The 22,383-nt window shown below is 45.8% G+C and overlaps 1 protein-coding gene across 1 annotated transcript; it reads right to left on the reverse strand.

Annotated features, from left to right (window-relative positions):
- Positions 1 to 1,154: 1,154 nt before the first annotated feature.
- qsox1 (quiescin Q6 sulfhydryl oxidase 1) lies at positions 1,155 to 21,005 on the reverse strand. The gene is made up of 12 exons (XM_062999472.1): positions 20,634 to 21,005; positions 19,119 to 19,219; positions 16,248 to 16,296; positions 15,985 to 16,087; positions 15,540 to 15,630; positions 14,422 to 14,567; positions 12,728 to 12,862; positions 12,031 to 12,160; positions 7,447 to 7,563; positions 5,054 to 5,192; positions 4,773 to 4,949; positions 1,155 to 1,967 (listed from the first exon to the last, which is right to left on the reverse strand). The coding sequence occupies exons 1-12, from the start codon at positions 20,944 to 20,946 to the stop codon at positions 1,351 to 1,353; spliced, it is 2,118 nt and encodes a 705-aa protein (XP_062855542.1). The 5' UTR covers positions 20,947 to 21,005; the 3' UTR covers positions 1,155 to 1,350.
- Positions 21,006 to 22,383: the final 1,378 nt, after the last annotated feature.

A 22,383-nucleotide genomic window follows, 5' to 3' on the forward strand; every position in this document is an offset into this window, starting at 1 on the left:
CATCCAATCATTGTTCATCTCTTCATCCATTTGTTTTTCAATTTGCCCTGTTTGAATGGATGAAAAAGGTCTGTCTATTTATTAATTAATTAATTAATTTACACACTCATCTTTTATACCATTCACCCACTGATCCATCCATCGCTACACCCACCCATTCACATATGCAATGATTCCGTCCATCCATCCAGTCTCTTCATTTGTCCACAAATATCAACATAATAATTATTTATATTTCTGTTCGTCCATGTTCCACCAGTTAATCCACCAATCTGTTCATCCACCCACCCATCTAGTCATCAGGACCATTACTCCACCCACCAACCAACCATACATTCATCTGTCCTTTTCTCCTTACGCATCAGTTTACCCTATACTTATATTACTATTAATATACTATTAATTCTGAGTGGTTAATAATGAATAATGTAAAGCACACGACTGCTGATCAGAGGAGCGTTATCACACACTGTATTTAAGTCATTTGCTTACACACACACACACACAAAGTGAGGGTGAGTGAGACGTAGCATCCTCTACACGCTCAGGTGCTCGACTGTTTAATTTCCATTTAATTCAACCAAAACATTCAGTGATTGATATTAAAATCAGCGTGTGGATGGTTGATGATGTGGAGACAGAAATTAAAACTCGTCCCCTCAGAGAAAAGCTTTAGAACCGGTTCAGAATCAGAATGAGATCAGGTCGGTGCTCTTCTCATGAAAACCGCACTGATGGAAATAAAAGAACCTCCAGAACCGTCTGATGATTCTTAACACTATAAGGGTTATACACCACATGGCCAAAAGTATTCAGACACCTGAGCATCACATTTCAAAACAGATGGTGTTATAATAGGTCACATCTGTGAGTATTTCTGTGGGAATTTGTGCTGTCCCTAGCTCCCTTTGTCGATTAATGTTAATTAATTGTACGTAAAAAGACCTCAACAGGTTACATGTGCTGACTAATCACACTGCAAGGCTAAAAATGAGCCGGAATCAGATATTCAGCACAAAAATAAAACTCATCTTTGGATTATTAGTGTGAATTCCTGATATGACGTGAAAAATCGCTCATCAAAGTATAAAAACACATTTTTAAAGGAGAACATACAAATTTTACTAAAGTAAGAAGTTGCAAGAGAGACGATGCAATAATGAGTTGTATTTTTATTAAAAGTGATTAATAATTGTTACAGAGGATAAAAACACGTGTAAAATCAAAGCAAGATAAAAATAAATGTAAAAATTAATCAGAAGTTGAGGGAAAAAGATCCTATGAGCATCCATATGAGTGCGAACACGGATAAAAGTACAATAATGTGTTCGAGCGCTCCAGTGGCTTTCCTTACGGTAGTGCCACTTTTGCCCAGCGGAGGCGCCGTTTCACCCTGAAGTAAAGACACATGGCGAGGACGCAGAACGTGGAGAGCAGGTAGAACATCACGCACAGACTCACGTCCAGCCGAGAGAAACCGACGCTCAGCACCAACATCCAACGGCTCCTCGGAGACGCCGCCTCTACGTTCATCGCTAACCCCGCCTCGCCTTCGACTTCCTGTGCGCCGAGATCGCGCTTTGCCCGCCTGGCGCCCAGGAGCTGGTCGTCCTCGCCGTCCTGCCTCCGACGCCCCGACCACGCTTTGTAAAAATGCCCGATGGAGGAGTCCAGGTCCACGATGTCCTCGGTCATGCTCGGCTTGCGGCGCAGCATCTTCGGCGGCGTCTTCTCCTCCTCTTCCTGCGCCCCTCGGGCTTTCCGCCGGTCCTTCACCACGGACGCCGTCTCTTCAGGCAGGAAGTCGTGCAGGAGTCGCTGGGAGGAGTAATAGTGCTTCAGGAAGGACAGGACCTCCTTCTGCACCCAGACGTGTTCTCCGCTGCGGTCCACGCCGTGACAGGCGGGGCACAGGTCAGGAGGAGGCCACTGCAACTTGGGGAAGTGAGGATCCTCGTTCAGGGCACCTGAGGGGCGGAAAACACGGCAGGCTTGTTACCGAATACAATTTGTTCCCATTTCGCACTGGATATACCCAATTCCCAAGTGAACTCTGGCGACATCTGCTGGATGTGCAACACTCGAACACGTCTGAAGGCAACGACAACAACGAAGAGTCTCAACACGTACGGCTGACTAGTAACACGCTGCTCTTTCTGTATCTGACCAGCAGGAGTCGCTGTTGCAGCTGCACTATAAATAACCCCCCCTTTAGACTGTGTCTGTTGTTGCATAGCACAATCACTGCTCCTAAGAGGAGGAAGATGTCTCAGAAGGATAGTGTGTGTGTGTGTGTGTGTGTGTGCAGTGTCTGAAGTGTGATCAATGGGCGCGCGTGCCGTCCCAGGTGGGAGGGGGTGGTTATAAAGATAATAGATGAGGCTGGCAGACACGACGCCCCCTTTTTACATAAACAGTGCAGACTTGGTGATGCACCCCCCCCCCCCCATCATCCTGCACACACACACACACACAGCATAAGTAATATATCTCACACACACACACACACACACACACACACACACACACACACACACACACACACACACACACAGGATAAGTAATATATCACTTACCACACACACACTGGGCAGAGAAGGAAAAAAAACCAAGGTATTTAGATCAATCAATAGACTAAACGTTGGCAGGCTTTTCACTAGATTTCGGAGTGCACCTGTGGGGATTTGTGGCCATTCAATCAAAGCAGCATCTGTGAGGTCTGGCTTGCATCTACATTCCAGGTCTTCCCAAAGATGTTTAATGGGGTTGAGGTCGAGGTTCTGTTCCCACACACCAAAACTCTACATGTCACATCTTTATAGACGTTTCCAAACAAACCTTAACCTTAAAAAATACTAGGTGTCCACAGACTTTTGGCCATACAGTGTTTGCCCATGTTTATTGTAAAGCTTGTGTTCAGGAGGGTTAACAGACATTATTCAGCCAAAAGTATTCGGACACCTGACCGTGAGCTCGTCGGACGTCACTCTCCAAACCCAAATAATATTAAAACAGAGTGTGTGGAGTGTGAAGTACATCTGTGGGAATTTGTGCCCACTCGATCAAAAGATGACGGCGTTTGTACGGCTGGGCGCTGATGTTGGCCAAGAGCGCCTCAATCCAGGTTCCGGATCCGTCCAGAAACCGATGAATGAGTTACGTATTATGGTCCAAAGGACAGCTGTAGTCTAGTGGTTAAGACACAGGACTAGTAATCGAAAGGTCACTGGTTCAAGCCCCACCACTGTCATGTTGCCACTGTTGGGCCCTTGAGCAAGGCCCTTAACTCTCAATTCACTGTACTGTAAGTCGCTTTGGATAAAAGTGTCTGCTAAATGCCGAAAATGTAAATGCAAATGCAAAAGAGCCACCAGCATCTGAGTGGTGCCGGACCCACTGCGGACCTGACCAGGATGGAGAGGTTAATGAAATGAAGGAATAAAGTGAGCAGAGGTGCATCATCATCATCATCATCATCATCAGAAGTGTCACGCTGGCACTCGAGCGGCTCTCAGGAGAGTCGTAACACTAACAAAGGGTCTGAAGAGGGTAACACACACACACACACACACACACACACACACACACACACAGTTAACCATGACAGATTAAAAAGCTGTGTGTGTGTGTGTGTGTGTGTGTGTGTGTGTGTGTGTGTGTGTGTGTGTGCCACCTGCTGCCACAGACGTTCAGGGAATTCAGACCACGCAGTCACAGACACTGTTGCCATTTCAATTATCAGGCAACAGGAACGCGTCCCCTGGGGGCCCCACACACACACTCTTCTATAACAACACACACACACACTTCCATAACGACACACACACACACACACACCTCGGGGGCGTACCCGTGCCTCCACACAGGAGGGACTCGCTCGCATTGTTTATATTCATGACCGTCGCAGCAGATGCCACCGAATCACTCGCACTTCACGCCAACAAGTGAATTAACCGAGAGCAATCGGGTCCGACACCCGCCCGTCCGGGGGGAGAGGGGTTCGCTTCCCCGGCTGTGTTCCAAATGACTTCCTGCTCCCTGGACTGGAGGATCACGTGTGTGTGTGTGTGTGCGTGCGCACGGTTTAGTAATGAGACGCGGCCGAACATCTAAACGTCCCGATGTTCATACAGGTCCCCGCAGCGCTTCGTTAAATCCTCTACAGGAACACCGTGCTGTCAGTACAGACCTCGGCTTTACACGTGGTGAGCTTAGGCTTGTGTCCACCTCATAGAGAGGCAGTTTGGAACTCTGTAGTGAGCGTCATGCTTCAAGAACTGAGAGAAGCTTGTACGCCGAGGCGAGGATCAAACCTAGGTCGAAAGGTGCCAGGCTGCTGTGCCACCTTGCCAGTATACATATATCTTTTTATATTATTATTTAGCATCTATAACAGGCTCCGCTCGTAAGTTAGTCATAGCCAGTTCCTCTTCCTCTGCTGGAGACCCCAATGGCGTACGAGGAGGGTATATTCTCCAAACACGCCCTCTCTCCGACGCACCAGCGCTCCACGACCCCTTCTTATTCGCCCGTACTTCTGTGGATCGGCGCGGGAGGTCGGTCTCGCACAGGGAGAGTCACGCGCTGATCTTCAGGTTCCTCCACTTCTGTACAGGCGCCTCAGGCTACTAACCAGGGTCCTTATACAGCCTTGAAGACCCCGCCCGGTTTTATTCTTTAGTCCCATCTTTTTTAGTCCCCACCTGGCAGACACTAGAGGGCGCCCAGCCAGCCGGCAGCAGAGCCGAGATCCGGTTGTTTTGGGTACCCACCTGCGAGCCGGTTGTTGACGCAGTTGTGGCGGGACCAGAGCCAGAGCACGGAGCCGCCCAGCGTGGTCACGTCGTCCAGGTCCTCCTCAGCCATGCTCTCGAAGTGATGCGCGCACTCGTGGCAGCCGAAGAAGCTCTGGACGTAGCGCCGCATGGCCTGCAGCACCTCCTGTGGGTCTGAGAGAGACGTTACACGAACAGGAGATGAGATTCGTCCCGGGCGCCCGACAGGCTGGTAGCACCCCGAGATTCGAAGACGGTAGAAATGAGCGTGCGCGTACCTTCAGCTCCTGTTCGTTCGGCTTGAACCGTCAGCACGTGGAACAGCGTCCACATGGCGCAGGAATAACCGCGGGTATGAGGCTTCGAACCCTGGCACCCCACCCACCTCACACCTCCGGGGAGAGACGCATTGGGACTCTGAAAGAGACCGTCAGAGCGTGTTAATGAGACACCCTGTTTTAAAAATTAACAACAACCTCTGTGCGTGTTCTCAGCTGCTCTTCTGAGAGTGTGTCTGTGGGAATTTGTGCCCAGGTTTGTATGGCTGGGTGCTGATCAATCAGTTAAGCAGAGTGTCTAAATAATCTGCCTCATAACTCCATGTGTTATTAGAATTCTCTCTACTGAGGAGCTGATCAGGTAGGTAGAGGGAGCAGGGCAGGTCGATAGCTCCACTCTCACAGCTCGTTAGACTCAAACGACTTTCCACTTAATCAACCGCCAAATGAAGCGAGCATCGATACATCAATCGCTAACGACACACAATGGCAGTGAAAAATGCTTTACGCACACACTCGCGCACACACTCGCGCACACTCTCGCGCACACTCTCGCGCACACTCTCGCGCACACTCTCGCGCACACTCGCACACAAACAAAAATAAATAAAAACCCAAACGTCCATGAGTGAGTGAAGTCGGCGCTGGTGGGACCGGCGTATCGGACTTCATCCTGCGTCTTCATTCACCTATTGATCCATTGATCCGCTAACTAAAAGCTATTGATGCCTGTAAGTGACCACTTCATTCAGTGTGTGTGTGTGTGTGTGTGACACGTCATGTATGGTTGGATTTGACATTATAGATCACACACACACACACACACACACACACACACACACACACACACACACACACACACACACACACACACACACACACACACACAAGCCTGAGTGACCCACCAGAATCACGTCTGGTTGGTTATTCAGCATTAGCCGGTCGCTGGTCGCCGCGCCCTTATGCTAAGCTATTGCTGGAAAATGTTGGGCAGTGTTCAAAACACAACACAACACTGGTTAAGTACTGGTACAGATTTACTGGTTGGGACTGGTTGGATATTGGTCTAAACCACCTGGTGAAAACTGGTTGGGTACTGGTACAGTGCCATTAGTTAAGTCTGGTTAACTACTGGTTCAAAGCCACCGGGCGAGACTGGTAGGGTACTGGAATAGAGTCACAGGTTGGATATTAGTTTAAAGCCAGTGGTGAAAACTGGTTGGGTACTGGAAAAGAGCCACTGATTGAGACTGGTTAACTATTGGTTTAAAGCCACAGGTTGAGACTGGTTGGGTACAGAAAGAGAGTCGCTAGTTGGGACTAATTGGAAACTGGTACAGTGCCATTAAGACTGGTTAATTTCTGGTTTAAAGCCACTAATTGAGACTGGTTGGGTACTGGTTTTAAGCCACTGGTAAAGACTGGTTGGGTACTGATTTTAAAGCCACTGGTGAGATTGGCTGGGTCAGTGTCATTAGTTGAGACTGGATAAGTATCTGTACAGATTCACTGGTTGGGACTGGTTGGGTATTGGTCTAAAACCACTGGTGAAAACTGGATGTGTACTGGTTTTAAAGCCACTAGTAGGGTATTGGTACAATGTCGTTAGTTAAGACTGGTTAACTACGGGTTTAAAGACACTGGTTGGGTATTGGTTTAAAGTCACTGGTGAAAACTGATTGGGCACTTGCAAAGAGGCACTGGTTGGGTACTGGTACAGTGCCATTAGTCAAGTCTGGTTAACTACTGGTTCAATGCTACTAGTTGAGACTGGTAGGGTACTGGAACAGAGTCACTAGTTGGATATTAGTTTAAAGCCACTGGTGAAAACTGGTTGGGTACTGGAAAAGAGCTTCTGGTTGAGACTGGTTGGTTACTGGAACACTGACAGACACTAGTTGGTTATTGGTTTAAAGTCACTGGTGAACACTGGATACTGGAACAGATTTACTGGTTAAGACTGGTTGAATATTAGTTTTAAAGCCACTGGTTGAGACTGGTTGGGTACTGTTACAGTGCCATTGGTTAAGACTGGTTAAGTATCGATACAGATTCACTGGTTGAGACTTGCCGGGTATTGGAACAAAGACAAAGACTGGTTGTGTATTGGTGTAAAGTAACTGGTTGGGTACTGGTACAGTGCCATTAGTTAAGACTGGTCAAATATTGTTTAAAGCCACTGGTTGACACTGGTTGTGTATTGGTTCAGTGCCATTAGTTAAGTTGGTCAAGTATTGGTTTAAAGCTTTTGGTTGAGACCAGTTAGGTACTGAAACAGATTCACTGGTTGAGACTGACTTGATACTGGGAGAGCTGGGTTAGTATTTCGATATATCCGCTGACTGAGACTGTAGTTTAGTACTTGCTGTTAAAATCGATTTAGTTTTTCTCACCTTGACGTCCAGCGCGGCTCTGAAGTCCGAGTAGCTGATGGACGCTCCTTTCTGCTCCTGCAGCCAATCAAACGCGGCCTTTAGAGCACATTTAACTGGAGGCCTGCCTGGAAAATACTGACACACACACACACACACACACACACACACACACACACACACACACACACACACACACACACACACACACACAGAGAGAGAGATCACGATAAACCTTCAGCCAGTCTGAGCGAACTCAACACCTCTGAGCTGAGATCACATCAACACCAGCGCTGATCAGAGCGGATCCATGAGGGACTGAACACGGTCACGGTGTCCTCAGGTCCTAAACAGTAAACAGTCACGTAAACAGAAACGCTGATGGAACACGGGGGGGGGAAAGTACATTCCATACTTTTTTGGAAATGTAGTTTGTAGACAAGAAAATTATTGATCGTTTTTCCTAAACAAGTCTGATTCTGAGTTAGTGCTCATGCTAACACACACACACACACACGCCTATACACCCGTCTGCACGCGACAGGCGAGTCCCAGCGGCGCACGATCGCTTGATTGGTGCCGCTGAAGCTTTTCAATTTAGCGTCGGCCATCTGCTTCTGTTCATCAGCACTAACAGGATCTCCATTCCAGCAGCACACACACACACACACACACACAGGGTATTCATGCACAGACCGTGACTCCCTGTGGTGTGTGTGTGTGTTTAAATTGAAAAGCCTTAACACCAGCAATCAAAGCAGAAGACACCTCTGGGATTTCCTCAGCGTGTGTGTGTGTGTGTGTGTGTGTGTGTGTGTGTGTGTGTGTGTGTGTGTGTGTGTGTGTGTGTGTGTGTGTGTGTGTGTGTGTGGATTCTGGAACAGCACCAATGCTAATGACCCGTCTGTGTCTCTTTTACATCGATATCCACACACACACAAATGATACAGCAGGAGTGTGAGTGTGTGTGTGTGTGTGTGTGTGTGTGTGTGTGTGTGTGTGTGTGTGTGTGTGTGAGTGTGTGTGTGTGTGTGTGTTGTAGATTGGATCAAGTGGTCGAGTCTCCAGCGTCTCAGAAAAGCTCATCAGCAGGTCAAACAGGACAGATCAGAAAAAATGTATTGTTGACACACACATACATACGGTTTAACACCGATAATAATAAAATGTAAATATTTATTTAAATTTAGAAACAAATCCCCATAAAAAGGCCACAAATTGACTAAAGATAAAATATTAAAATTTATATTTTTGCTTCAATGTCACATTTATTATTTTCAATATTTAAAATAATTTTAATGCGGAAACAATGAAAATTAAAAATAATTTATTATAAAATATATTTTAATATTTTAAAATATTAAATATTCATATTTAAAACACGGTTTATTATAATTAAATATCAGATATTTTAATATTTTAATAATGTGGTGAAATCTGAATATTTTTATGTGTAAGAATAAAAGTAGACATTTATGAGAGAAGCAGATTTATTAAAAAAATATATTATAATAATTATATTAATATAATTATAAAACTTTATATTATTAATTTCCTCACCGTCAGGACGTGGCTGATCTGCTCATCATTTATTTATTATTTATTATCAATTCTATGTGGCTTCCAATTTTTAATAAAAATACACTATATGGACAAAAGTATTGGGACGCCCCCTCTAATTATCCAGCCCAAACGATTGCATAAAGGTAATTCTATACTTCCAATGTTGCAACAACACTTTAGGGAAGGTCCTTTCTTGTTCCAGCATGACTGAGCTCAGATTAAAGAAGCTCCAGCTACAAAATTCAAGTCAAAATTGGGACAAGAATGTTAACTGAGACTGGTCGGGTACTGGAACAGAGCCACTGGTTGGGTATTAGTTCAAAGCCACTGGTGAAAACTGGTTGGGTAATAGAACATGGCCATTAGTTAAGACTTCAAATATTGGTACAGTGCCATTGGTTAAGACTGGCTAACTACTGGTTCAAAGCCACCAGTTGAGACTGGTAGGGTTTTGTTCGTTTGCGTTTATTGCCATTCCAGCTCAGTTAGGTTATATACATGGCATCAGAGGTGGGTTCAAAACCAAGTTTAAGCTAAGTAAAAGTTAATGTACTATATCTGGCTTTCAATCTTTAGGTAATTTAACAAATTCAGGATTTTTTGTGGGTTATTGCGTTCGAAGATGTCTTTCATATTTGTGTGACTGGTAGGGTACTGGAACGGAGTCACTGGTTTGGACTAGTTGGATATTAATTTAAAGCCACTGGTGAAAACTGGTTGGGTACTGGAAAAGAGCCACTGGTTGAGACTGGTTAACTATTCCCACACACAGACACACTTCAAGGTCTTGCAACAGACGTCGCTGTTTCAATAGCGTTTGTTTTTGAATGGGACGTCCGACAACATCATGATCCGGTGTCCAAATACTTTTGGTCATATTTGGTAAAAGAAAATATATAGATAAAAATTACAAGAAAAATGTGTTTATTAAAATCTGTATAAAATGTACAACATCTAACAACAATAGAAAATTACAAATGCCAAAAATTTGGCATCCTGTTCTGGGGGCGTCACCGTGTTGCACTCAGTGATCCCGGGGACCCACTGTGACCCTGACCAGGATAAATTGGTGCTGAAAGATAAAAGTGAAATAAAATGTAACAGAACTGATTATTGGACGATTGCCGAACTGCTGATACACAGTGTTGTAAATGCTTCTGTTCCAGGGACCCTGACCAGGTAATTAGGGGCTGAAGGGTGGGGGTTTTGGGGGTGATGGGGGGGGGGGGGGGGGGGGACATCAGTGAACATCAGTGCCCCCCCCTCCTCTTAACTACACCCCCCCCACCCCGTTCTGCCAGCAGCCCCCCCACTGGACCATGACAATCCACTTCTCCCAAACGACATGTCACGGCAATCCGATTAGTATCAGCACTCTCGTCACGCCCCTTTCTGTACGACCCCCCCGGGTGTTCCGCCCCCGACTCCCCTCGGGGGGCGACACGCAGGTCAGCCGTGTAAAAGCTGCCTAAACACCGCGGGGACGTCCCACACCCACACGGCTTTGTTAACGGGGGAGGATCAGAGGGGGTCCAAGAGGCAAGCGGCACGTGTGCGATCACACACTGATGAGCCAAAACATTAGGACCACCCCACACACACAAAAACAGGCACATTGGGCTCATGGAGGTTCCTCGAAGTTCTTGTGACCTGAGAATCTTTGATAAGGGGCGAGAACCCACCCACAGCGGTCCGAGGAGGGACGAGCCACCAACTGCCGACAGGTTGTTGGGCGCCCAAGACTACGAACCAACAGAAGATTCACTGAGGACCAAACTGGAGATGATTTTAATCCTGGTCATGAGGTGAACTTGACAACACGCTGTGCATCCAACCCTTCTGTGCCGGTCAGAGTTCCCATGCATCTCCTGACCATCGTTAAAACACCTATAAAGTGCACACAGGCATCAGAGCGACGAGAGAAGATCCAACTGGTCCGATAAATTCTAGTTTCTCCAGGATCATGTGGGATCTCCAGAATCACGTCTAACATCCAGAATCATGTAGGATCTCCAGGATCATGTGGTATTTCCAGTGTCATGTGTGTTCCTTAGGATCATGTGGGATCTCTTCAGAATCAGGTGGGATCTCCAGGATCATGTAAGATCTCTTCAGAACCATGTGGGATCTCTTCAGAATTGTGTGGGATCGCCCCAGGATCATGTGAGATCTCCACGATCTTGTGGGATCTCTCCAGGATAATGTGGGATCTCCCCAGGATAATGTCTGATATGCAGTATCATGTGGGATCTCTTCAGAATCATGTGGGATCTCTTCAAAATCATGTGGGATCTCCCCAGGATCATGCCTGACATCCATGATCATGTGGGATCTCCAGAATTATGTAAGATCTCAAAGATCAAGTTGGATCTCCAGGGTCATGTGGAATCTCCCCAGGATCATGTCTGACAGTCATGTGGGATCTCCAGGATTGACTGTAGGATGATCCTGCTGGTAAGGTTTTGGTAGCAAATACCACAGGACGCCCTCATCAGGAGTTTTTTGGACAGCATATTGGGGGGTGGTCCTAATGTTATGGCTCATGGATGTTAACAAAAGCAGGATCACCCTGAACCCACCACCACACCCCACAGACTTATTTGAATGTTATTAGGGTTTTAATCGTCATGTTTACACACTTCGGTTCCACACAAACATAACCAATCATGTCTGTTTTCATGTGTAATAGAACCCAGGATCAGGCATGCTAGACTGCTGCACCATCCACACCTGTGTTCCAAAATTTAAAAGGAAAGAGCCTTCCCTAAACTGTTTCTCCTTGACCTTCGACTCAGTAACTACAGAACGATTTTGGATTTGTACCGATCACACTGAACACTGAACTGCGTCTCGCTGCCTCCATCTAGTGGTGAGAAATGTGAACTGCAGAGGCGCTCTTCAGAAACAGCGAGGAGAACCAGGATGAACCTCAGAAGAACTTCTGATGATGATAATAATAATGTGTGTGTGTGTGTGTGTGTGTGTGTGTGTGTGTGTGTGTGTGTGTGTGTGTGTGTGTGTGTGTGTGTGTGTGTGTTTCACCTTGGTCAGTACAGAGACGAAGCCTCTGAGCGCCGTCAGATCGTCTCCACTGACGGTGGTATGAGCCGCCACCTCCACACGCAGAGAATAGTGAAGAGCTGATTCCAGATCAGACATGTACACACGGGTTCTACCCACACACACACAATCAGAAAACCATCATCAGTCTAAAAACAGGTTCAGTCTCAACTACACAAAGCAGAAGCCAAAATATCAACAACGTCCAGAAGCGCCGGCCACGTATCTGAGCTCAGAGAGGACGAGAACATTCCTGATCAGTACCAACACAAAGATCAGTGTGTGTGACAGTACAGGGTGCCCACGTCCATTCTACTGTCTCTGCCCCCGTCCCTCCTACTGTCCCTGTCCTTGCTCGATGTAGGGCCTCTGTCCTTGTCCAATGTAGGGTCCCTGTCCTCACCCGATATGAGGTCTCTCCCCCTGTCCTCGCCCAATGTAGGGGCTCTGTCTACGTCCATTCTATTGTCCCTGTCCTCGCCCGATATAGGGTCTCTTCCCAATGTCCTTTTTACTGTCTCCGTCCTCACCCGATTTAGGGTCTCTGCCCACGTCCATCGTACTGTCTTTGTTCACGCCTGATGTAGGGTCTCTGTCCACGTCCATCCTACCGTCCCTGTCCTCACCCAGCGTACGGTCCCAGCCCTCGTCTCGCCCGTTGTCCCGTCCCCGTCCTCACCTGTTGAAGGATCTCCACTGCTCCTCTGTCTCGTTCCTGATGAGGTCTGTAACTGCAGGTTTGGGTTTTCCTGCTCGTACCACACCGGGAAGCTTCTGCAGGGCGGAGGAGTAAAACGCCCGGGTCTCGTTCAGACTGAGACCGAGAGAAATAAAAACTTTATTATTATAACTGTGTGGTTTCATCATCCATTATATCGAGTTCTAACACAAAACCACGTGTATTTATCTTGAATTGCTCCCTCTTCCTCTTTTCTGGGAAGCATTTATACAAGACTTTGTAGTGTGTCTGTGGGAATTTGTGCCCATTCAGTCAATAGAAGCACTGGTCTTAGAAGAGAAGAGAAGGCCTGGATTTAAATCATCCCAAACGTTTCGAGTCGGGTTGAGACCTGCACTCTGTGTAGAGCTCGCTTTGTGCTCGGGGTGTAATCATGCTGAAAGAGGAAGGGGACTTCCCTAAACTGTTGCCACACTGTAATGTCTACACACCTGTCAACAATCGTTAGAAGTTCTAGCATTTTGAAAGGTTCCACAGTGAGCAGGTGAGCTAATAACAGGTGAGTAAAAGGAGGACCCACCAAAGGATTAGTCTGTACAAGTGATGATGGGGCGTGGCTCACCACCGTGTTCCAAACTCCAGGAGACAATCAATCAAGACAAAAGAACATCTCAAGCAAGGTTGCAAATAATTGAGGTGTTTCACCATCTACCGGACATAATATTTTAAAAAGATTCAAGGAATGCAGCAGAAACAACCAAATTTAATCGTTAGAAGGGGCGTCCACATACTTTCGGCTTTATAATTTATTTTCTAATCAGTGTTTTGGCCGCAGTGTGCCGATCAATCACGGATTCATCAGCGCTAGAGCTCCGTCTGCTGCTGGGCACCGCGGGGGGGGGGGGGTTACCGCAAAAAAACAACAACGCTATTGTTTCAACACGCCAGATTAAACCCCACACACACACACACACACACACACACACACACACACACACAATAACGATGAGTGTGTGTATTGTGTTCGTAGCTGCACCAGACGCTCGTCATGTTTATTAAGTACGAGGAGACAAACAACAGCCGCCCGTTTCAGCCGTGCACGCCTCAGACAGCCTCAGTACGGCTCTTGATCACACACAGGTCACCAGTTGTTTTTAAAACGCGGTGTACGAACGCTGTGCAGACGGCACGAATAATAACTTAAATATAATTAGCAGGTGCTTTTCTGCCATCTAGTGGACATTTCTTTTAAATTCCTCAGAGCAGCCAGCAGGGGTCGCATTTGCAGCAGCAATCCCGGCCACCTTCCCACCCTCCCACTTGGGTTTGAATTCCTGCCGTGCCGTCGACCTGGCCGGCCGTTCGACAAGCTCCCGGTCAGTCGTCCACATACTTTTGGCTACGAATGCTGTGCAGACGGTGTAAATTAGAACTTAAATATAATATTAAAATAATTCACAGGCACTTTTCTGCCACCTAGTGGACGTTTGTTTTAAATTCCTCAGAGCAGCCAGCAGGGGTCGCATCTCCCACTTGGGTTCGAATCCCCGCCATGCTGTCGACTTGCAACTGTTGGGCCCCTGAGCAAGGCCCCTAACCCTCAATTGCTCACACTAAATGAAATGAAGTGTGTGTCCGGTGTGTGTGTATGTGTGTGTGTGTGTGTGTGTGTGTGTGTGTGTGTGTGTACTGACACTGAAAGTCGGGAGAAGTTGGTCGGTGAATAGTAGAGGTAACAGGAAGGGAAGTCGGCCACGCCCAGTCGAGACACGAGCTCCTCCTCCGACTCCAACACCCGCCGCACGGCGACGTTCTCGAACTGCAGCAGGTCCAGAATCACCTGACACACACGGGCTACATTCATTTATTCATTCTAATCTCGTCATATCCAGTTCCCCTGTCGTATCTCATCTACTGCTGCAGGAATCGGTCAGGCACTGCTGTCCATTATTCACCATCTCTGTGCAGTTCCTCGACCGGCCAGCAGAGGCCGCTACTGCAGCAGTAATGAGGAATCCATTTACCCTGCCCTCCCTCAGACGCAGCCAATCGTGTCTGACCAGCATACAGACAGCAGTGCAGATTGGGCATGGGTTCGAATCATTGAATAATTGTTGAATAATTGAATATTTTTTGTGTTTTTTCACCCTGAATAAGTAAAGCTGCCGTTTTTTTGCACTGAAAAAGGGGATTTAAAAATGCACCCGTTACCCATCCACCGCCCCCCCCTAAAGCACCCCCCCCCCCCCCTAAAGCCCCCTCCCCCCCGGCACACGCCCACGTACCCACCGCCGTGTTACCGTAAATCAAACCTGTGTGTAAACACTCGACTGTCTGCCAAACAAATGTTCGTACTTTGTCACCACGGGACAGTAAAAACAAACATCATTTCCAAAAAAGATGGGACGTTTTGTTAAGGGAGTCACCTACAATCTAACAACACAGAAATCATTGCAGCTCACTCTGGATTTAAGGTGGAAATTTAAGGTGGGAATTTAAGGTGGACCACCTATAATCTAACTAAACAGAAAATATTTCAGCTCACTCTGGATTTAAGGAGGAAATTTGAGGTGGGAATTTAAGGTGGACCACCTTGAATCCAACTACACAGAAAATATTTCAGCAATTCAAGGGGGGAATTTGAGGTGGAAATTCAAGGGGAGAATTTAAGGTGGACATTCAAGGGGGGAAATTTAAGGTGGACTACCATCAATCTACAGATACCCGGAGCCCTACTGCCCACACCACCACTACAGAACTGAGGGAACAACCTCAATAACTAAGCATCATGAGGGTAATATTTAGTTCTTACCTCTCGACCCATGTAGGAATCTTTCTTCTCGAACACCAGCGCCACGTGCTGCCCGCTGTAGTTCTGTAAATAAGCGTCCAGTTCTGTCGCACTGCCCAGAAAGTATAAAATATATATACAAATATAAAAATGTATAAATAATAATTCAACATATATGGTCAGCACAGATTTAATTCAACATCATAACAGCTAAACGTCATGAATTAACCTTTAAGCTGGGGGGGGGGGGGGGGGGGGGGGGAAGGTAACTGGCATTCATGGTTAAAAAAATTGGCTGTGGGAACTCAGCTCAGTAGATATTCCGGTTCATCCCAGAGCTGTTAAGTGGGGCTGAGATCAGTGAGCTTTTCTTCACTTCTTTATATTTACAGAGCTCATGCCAGAACAGGACAGGTCCTTCCCTAAACTGTTGCTGCACGTCTTCAGTGTAAAAGTAATGAATGACCTGGTGGCCTCCAGTGGGGGGAAGGCCGGCGGCCACGCCTCCTTAAACGACTCCAGTTTATCGATGATGAGGTGACGAAGGCCTGGGACGTCTCGCCTGAAATCTGCACACGCACACGCACGCACACACACACACCCGCGCACACACACACACACCCGCGCACACACATGCACGCACACACACGAACACACACACACACAATCAGTACAAAGGGATTGAAGAGGTTTGTGTATCTCCAGTTGAAATACAAACGAGTTTCTTACTTCTGATGTTCTGAGCTGCAGAGTCGTTGGTGCTGAACGCTGGAAAAATCTGAAAAACAAAACAGCAACATTAAAAACGGAACAAAAACAACAAAAATATAAAAAACAACAATTTATAATAAATAATTCATAAATAAAATATTTAGACATGTGAGGCACGGTGGGTAGCCGTGTCTGTTTCCTCCAGGTGCTCCGGTTTCCTCCCACAGTCTAAAGACATGCAGTCAGACTAATTAGGGATACAAAAGTCGCCCCTAGGTGTGTAGGTGTGTGGGTGTGTGTGTGTGTGTGTGTGTGTGTGTGTGTGTGTGTGTGTGTGTGTGTGTGTGTGTGTGTGTGTGTGTGTGTGTGCCATGTGATGGACTGACGACCTGTCTGGGGTGTTTCCTACCTTTCACCAAGTGAATTGGACCCACCATGACCCCAGATAGGATGGTAAAATACTGGTAAAACAGATGATAAATAAATGAATGAATTTAGGCATGTCCAGTTCCCCCTGTGCACGACATCCATGGTGCCTCAAGCAGACAGAAGGAGTCGCCGTCACAAGAGCCTCCCATCATCCTCCAGAGAGGATCAACTGTGGCATGAGCACCCAAATATCACATGCTGGCATAACTGCCCTTCAAATCCAGTCAGCTTTTACTGCCATCTAGAGGAAGTGCCCGAGAACGACAGCATGGTAGTGGAGCAGGTATGTGTCCAGCTGGCGTTTATACCCCCCCCCCTACCCAACACCCCCAATACCCAAAATCTGAACCCTCTCACTTTTGTTTTGCTTTCACTTTCTTTCTTCATCTTCTCTCTGTCTCCTCAAGCAGAAGGAGCTGTAAGGTCAGTAAATGTGACCAAGTTGTACACACACACACACACACACACACACACACACACACACACACACACACACACACACACACACACACACGGTAGCCTGGCGGAGTGTAAAGCTTCACACAGAAGCGCCGAAACCGACACTGAACATCGAAAACTAAGTGTCCACATGAAGACAGAATCATGAGGACAAACACCGTAACAGCCCGTCCCTCCGTCCACGTCGTGATGATGTCAGTCCTGTTATTCTTGATCTTCCTCGTCCTTCCACAAGTCCTGTCGCACACTAACGCCACCTTTAACGTCTTCACATGGCCGTTCCATCACTATCCAAAAGTAACACAGCTTAGGGAACCTAACGTGGTTCAGGAGCTCCTTCACTGTTCTGGCCGTCTCGTACACTCGCTCAGTGGTGATCATCTTCCTCCATTAGATTTTTATGAGTTTTCTGATGCCGTTGTTCTCTTTCCTCAGCGTCCAGGCTTTAGGTCCATATGTGACTACTGGCCAGAACAAAAGTGGGCTTAAGGTTCTTTTAGATTGGATCAGCGTTTCTCAAAGTGTGGGGCGCGCCCCCCCTGGGGGGCGCAGAGGCAAAACTGGGGTGGAGCGTCTGACTGAAATTAATCGCGGAACCAATGTTTTAACGTCGGATTTTTTTTTACGATGACCCATAAACAAACCGTGTTTTCAGGTGTGTCAGTATTCATTCTAACAGAGAGTCTAGATCAGGAGAGCTTAATACATCCATCACACTCAGTACACGCTGGTACAGTACAGCGCTACAGCGCTCCTCATACACACAGCTCAGCGGGACCGACATGACATGTGGCCACTGTTTATTTTATTTGCGGTTTGTTACCATAACTACGCCTCAGCCCACCTAAAGCAGCGCTCATCTACAGGGTGGGTCATAAGTTTCCATACATAGATAATATATATATATATATATTTATAAAAAACATTTTTATTTATATAATATGCTCTACGTGACTGCCATTGCTTTAAAAACACATTTTAATTCATTGCTTTTTATTCAAACTCATTTTTTAGGGTATCTGAAATAAATAAAAAATAAAATGTTAAAAAAAGCTTGTATGGAAACTTATGGCCCACCCTGTATTTCAGATACCCTAAAAAATGAGTTTAAATAAAGAGCAACGAATTAAAATGTGTTTTCAAAACATGAAAATGTTTTTTTTATAAAAAACAATGTTTATTTTTCCTATGTATGGAAACTTATGGCCCACCCTGTTAAATGTTTTCTGATGGAGAAATTTTAACCTTTATTTATATGAAGTCAAGGGTCCCTGCTGGACAATTTGGAACTTCCGCATATTTGACTGCCACATATTTGACAGCTTTTTCGCATCAACCTACTTCCCACATGAAAATAATGAAGTGTAAATATGGGTCCATCCTTACTGATGATCACCTGAAAAACTGCTTGAGCATCAGCGGCTCCTGTCCAGATACATAAACCTGACTGATACCATTCAGAGCAAATCATCAGAATAAGCTCAGTGTGATTCAGTCACTTGCTCTGTAAAGCTGAATATCAATACAGGAACTGAAGCGCATTTAAAAAGCTTCAAAGCTTTTTTTGAAGAATGATGAGGGGCCCGTAAAAAGTAGATGGTGATGACCTGTAGACTGAAACAGTAGATCTCAAGCCATGAAAGTGTGTAAACCCCTGGTGTAGAGAGGTATTTGACCGGGATAAAAAGAAAAACAGCCACCAATACAGTGATAAGACTTAAACTCTCACAAATTAGTTTTTTGGCACATATTCAACTTTGTTATCATTTTTGTAGTGTTTGCAAATTTTATTTCATTTTTTTTAATTTTTGTAATAGCAGACTGATTAAAGGAGCAGTTCAGTGATTTTTGGGGGGGGGGGGGGGGGGGGGGGGATTTTCATCTTCCAAAGGGGGGCGTGACAGAAAAAGTTTGAGAACCACTGGATTGGATGAACATCAATCACTGACAGCAGAAAACATTACCTGTTGTTGAAGGTACTCTAGATGATGGTAGACGTACCTTTATGGAGGGGAAACCTCTGATGCCGAATCTCTTACACACTTTGAAGTTCTCGTCATCGGCGCAGTCTATCGCCGCCAGATTCACCGCCGGCTTCCATTCTACAAAAAATATATTTATATAAATGTATAAAATATAATAAAGCTTTACATTACGTGATGTCACACCACAGTACATGACGTCACACCTCAGGACACGATGTCACACCCCAGGACGACGTTTTCATCACGACGCTTCATTTACTGTGATCATTACTGTAGGATCTCGAGCCTTTAAAACCATATAGAGCAAAATAAAATAAACACGTCCAGCTCTCACTGATTTATTTTACACATATTTCTATTGTAATTTCTATTTTTATTACGTCACATTGCAGGAGATTTTGCATGTTCTCCTTACAATAAAAAAACTTAATAAAACACGTCGTCCATCTCGGAAAAACACTAATGTGTCTATAATCTGTTTGACTCTCTGATTAGTGATTATAATAGGGTCCAGCTGGTAGCTTCTCCGTGCCCATATAAATAGGGCTGATTCATGTGAGCTAACATGATAGTAGTAGAACTTTATTGTCACTATAAATTTGCCAGAAGATAAACTGAGCTCACCACAGCGAGACTGGAAAACATTTCAAACCCCACGACTAATCATTCCACCTATGTGGCAACGACAGCCCGCACTCGTCTGACGAGGCTTTCCGGATGATTTGGGAGTGTGTCTGTGGGGATTTGTGCCTATTCAGTGCGGTCAGGTACTGGTGTTAGGAGAAGGTCCGGTTTCTGTTCTCATTCAGGTGTGTACAGGAGTGTAAAATTAATTACATTAAATAAAGTCGACGCTTCCAGTTTTGTCTCAGCAGTTTGGGGAAGGCCGACTTGGTCGGTACAGTTTATGGCTGAACTCACAACCCTGCTGAACACGTTTGGAATGAACTGGAAAGTTAGTTGCTAGCCAGGTTTTCTTGGCCGACATCAGTCTCTGACCTCAAAAACACACTGTTGCTTAAATAAGCACAAATTCCCACAGTCAAGTCACAGGAATTGTGGCTTTTTAATGTTCCCAACAAGTTAGAATCAAATTCTAAACGTTTACAGTGAAGCTGTTCATTTCTTTCGACTTGTACAGGTGCAATAAAGATTAAAGAGAGTTTAGACGTCACATGTTTATTCATCTTTATTGCGATTTACTAAGTGTCCCAACTTTTTTGGAAATGTGGTTTGTTTGCATGTTGAATTTATTACTGGTTATTATTCAATTCACAGAAACGAACCGAATTCGGTGAGGTTACACTGCAGAACGGAACAGAACGCAAGTTGTGGGGTGTAAACTGTGGAGCAGATCTCCAACTTTCTCCTAAAGAACTGAAAGGTTCATCAATAAATTAATGTATTGAGTGTAGTGTGTATGTAGTATGTGTGTGTGTGTGTGTAGTGTGTATATATTGTGTAGTGTATGAAGTATGTGTGTATATTGTGTGTGTGTACGTGTGTGGTATGTGTGTGTGTGTGTGCCCACCTTTGATGTCCAGTGCCAGGCTCTTCCACACCGGAGAGAAGGCCACGCAGTGTCCACACCAGGACGCATAGAACTCCACCAGCGTGGCGGAGGAGGAATGGAAGAGCTCCGTATCCACCTGGTCCGGACTGAGGATCAGAATCTGATCCGCGTCCGTGTAGAGTCCCGCGCGCACACCGGCGCACAGGAGCGCGCACAGCACGCACGCGCTCAGCCGCACAGCACGAGACGTGGCGGCGAAACCGGGCGCCATTGTAGCTCTCAGATGCACCGACACACACTCACACACACACACACACACACACACACTCATTCATATGATCTCACAATACACACACACACACACACACACACACACACACACACACACACACACACACACACACACACTCCGACTCACACACACCACCTGGGAACACTCAGGAGTTCCACACTGTTCCCTCCTCCCGTGTAACCTTACACCACCCACCAATCCACAGGGCCTCCAAACTTACCACCCACCACCCATCAATCCTCCCACAGGTCAAGTAAACTACCAATCAATACAGCAACCTGCCAAACAATCAGCTTATCAATTAATCAATCAATCAATTCATTAAGAAACCGACCAGTCAATCAACAAACCTTTCAGTCAACTGAGCAACTTACTAAGTAATAAAGCAACCAACCAGTTAATCAAGCAACCAACCAATAAAGCAACCTACCAATCAATCAGCTTATCAGTTAATCAAGCAACCAATCAATCAACAACCTAACAATCAAGAAATTCATCAATCCACCAATCGGTCAAGCAACCTACCAGTCAATCAGTTTATCAATTAATTAAGCAACCAACCAATCAAGCAACTAACCAATATAGCAACAGTGGTAGCCTAGTGGGTGGAGCTTTGGGCTATCAACCGGAAGATTATGGTTCAAATCCAGGCTCTGCTATGCAGCCACTGTTGGGTCCTTGAGCGAGGCCCTTAACCCTGTCTGCTCCAGAGGCGCCGTACGATGGCTGACCCTGCGCTCTGACCCCAGCTTCCAAACCAAGCTGAGATATACGAAGAAAGAATTTTATTGTACTGTACACGTGTAAATGTATACATGACAAATAAATGATATCTTCTTCTAACCTACCAATCAAGCAACTAACCAGTAAAGCAACCTACCAGTCAATCAGCTTATCAATTAATCAAGCAACCAACCAATCAGTCAATATATAATCAAGCAACCAACTATTACTAATCAAGTAAGCAACCTACCGTTATTCAAGCCACTTACCAATTAAGCAACATGGCCTATGGATCGAGTGTTTGAGTGACGGCGCACATCACGACTGTTGGTGACCTGCTGGGAACAAGCAACATCCAGTGAGCGGCAGTTCTGTGTGTGTAAAAGCTTTACTGATAATGAAGGTCAGAAACAGAAAGCTGACGGAGAGGTTTAAGTTACGGTAACTCAAATATTCACTCTGTAAAAGTGTGGAGATCATCAGAGCATTTCACAACAAGTCCAGTTACAAGTCCAGTTACAAGTCCAGGGTTTCAGTGATTTCTGCAACTGGTCTTTTTCTGTGACTGAACGAGTGGTGCGGAATGGAACCAATAAACCCAACCAGACCGAAAACAACCAACCAACCAATAAAAGCTTTTCTTTATTCATGTAAGCAGTAAGAAACAGCTGAGCTTTAATAAGGTGTTGCTCTCTTTTAGCCCATGATCATGTAAAGCTTGCTTGACTGTGGACAGTTTCACTGGTCGTGTCA

The sequence above is a fragment of the Trichomycterus rosablanca genome, chromosome 7 (assembly GCF_030014385.1).
Source record: "Trichomycterus rosablanca isolate fTriRos1 chromosome 7, fTriRos1.hap1, whole genome shotgun sequence".
NCBI classification, from domain to species: domain Eukaryota; kingdom Metazoa; phylum Chordata; class Actinopteri; order Siluriformes; family Trichomycteridae; genus Trichomycterus; species Trichomycterus rosablanca.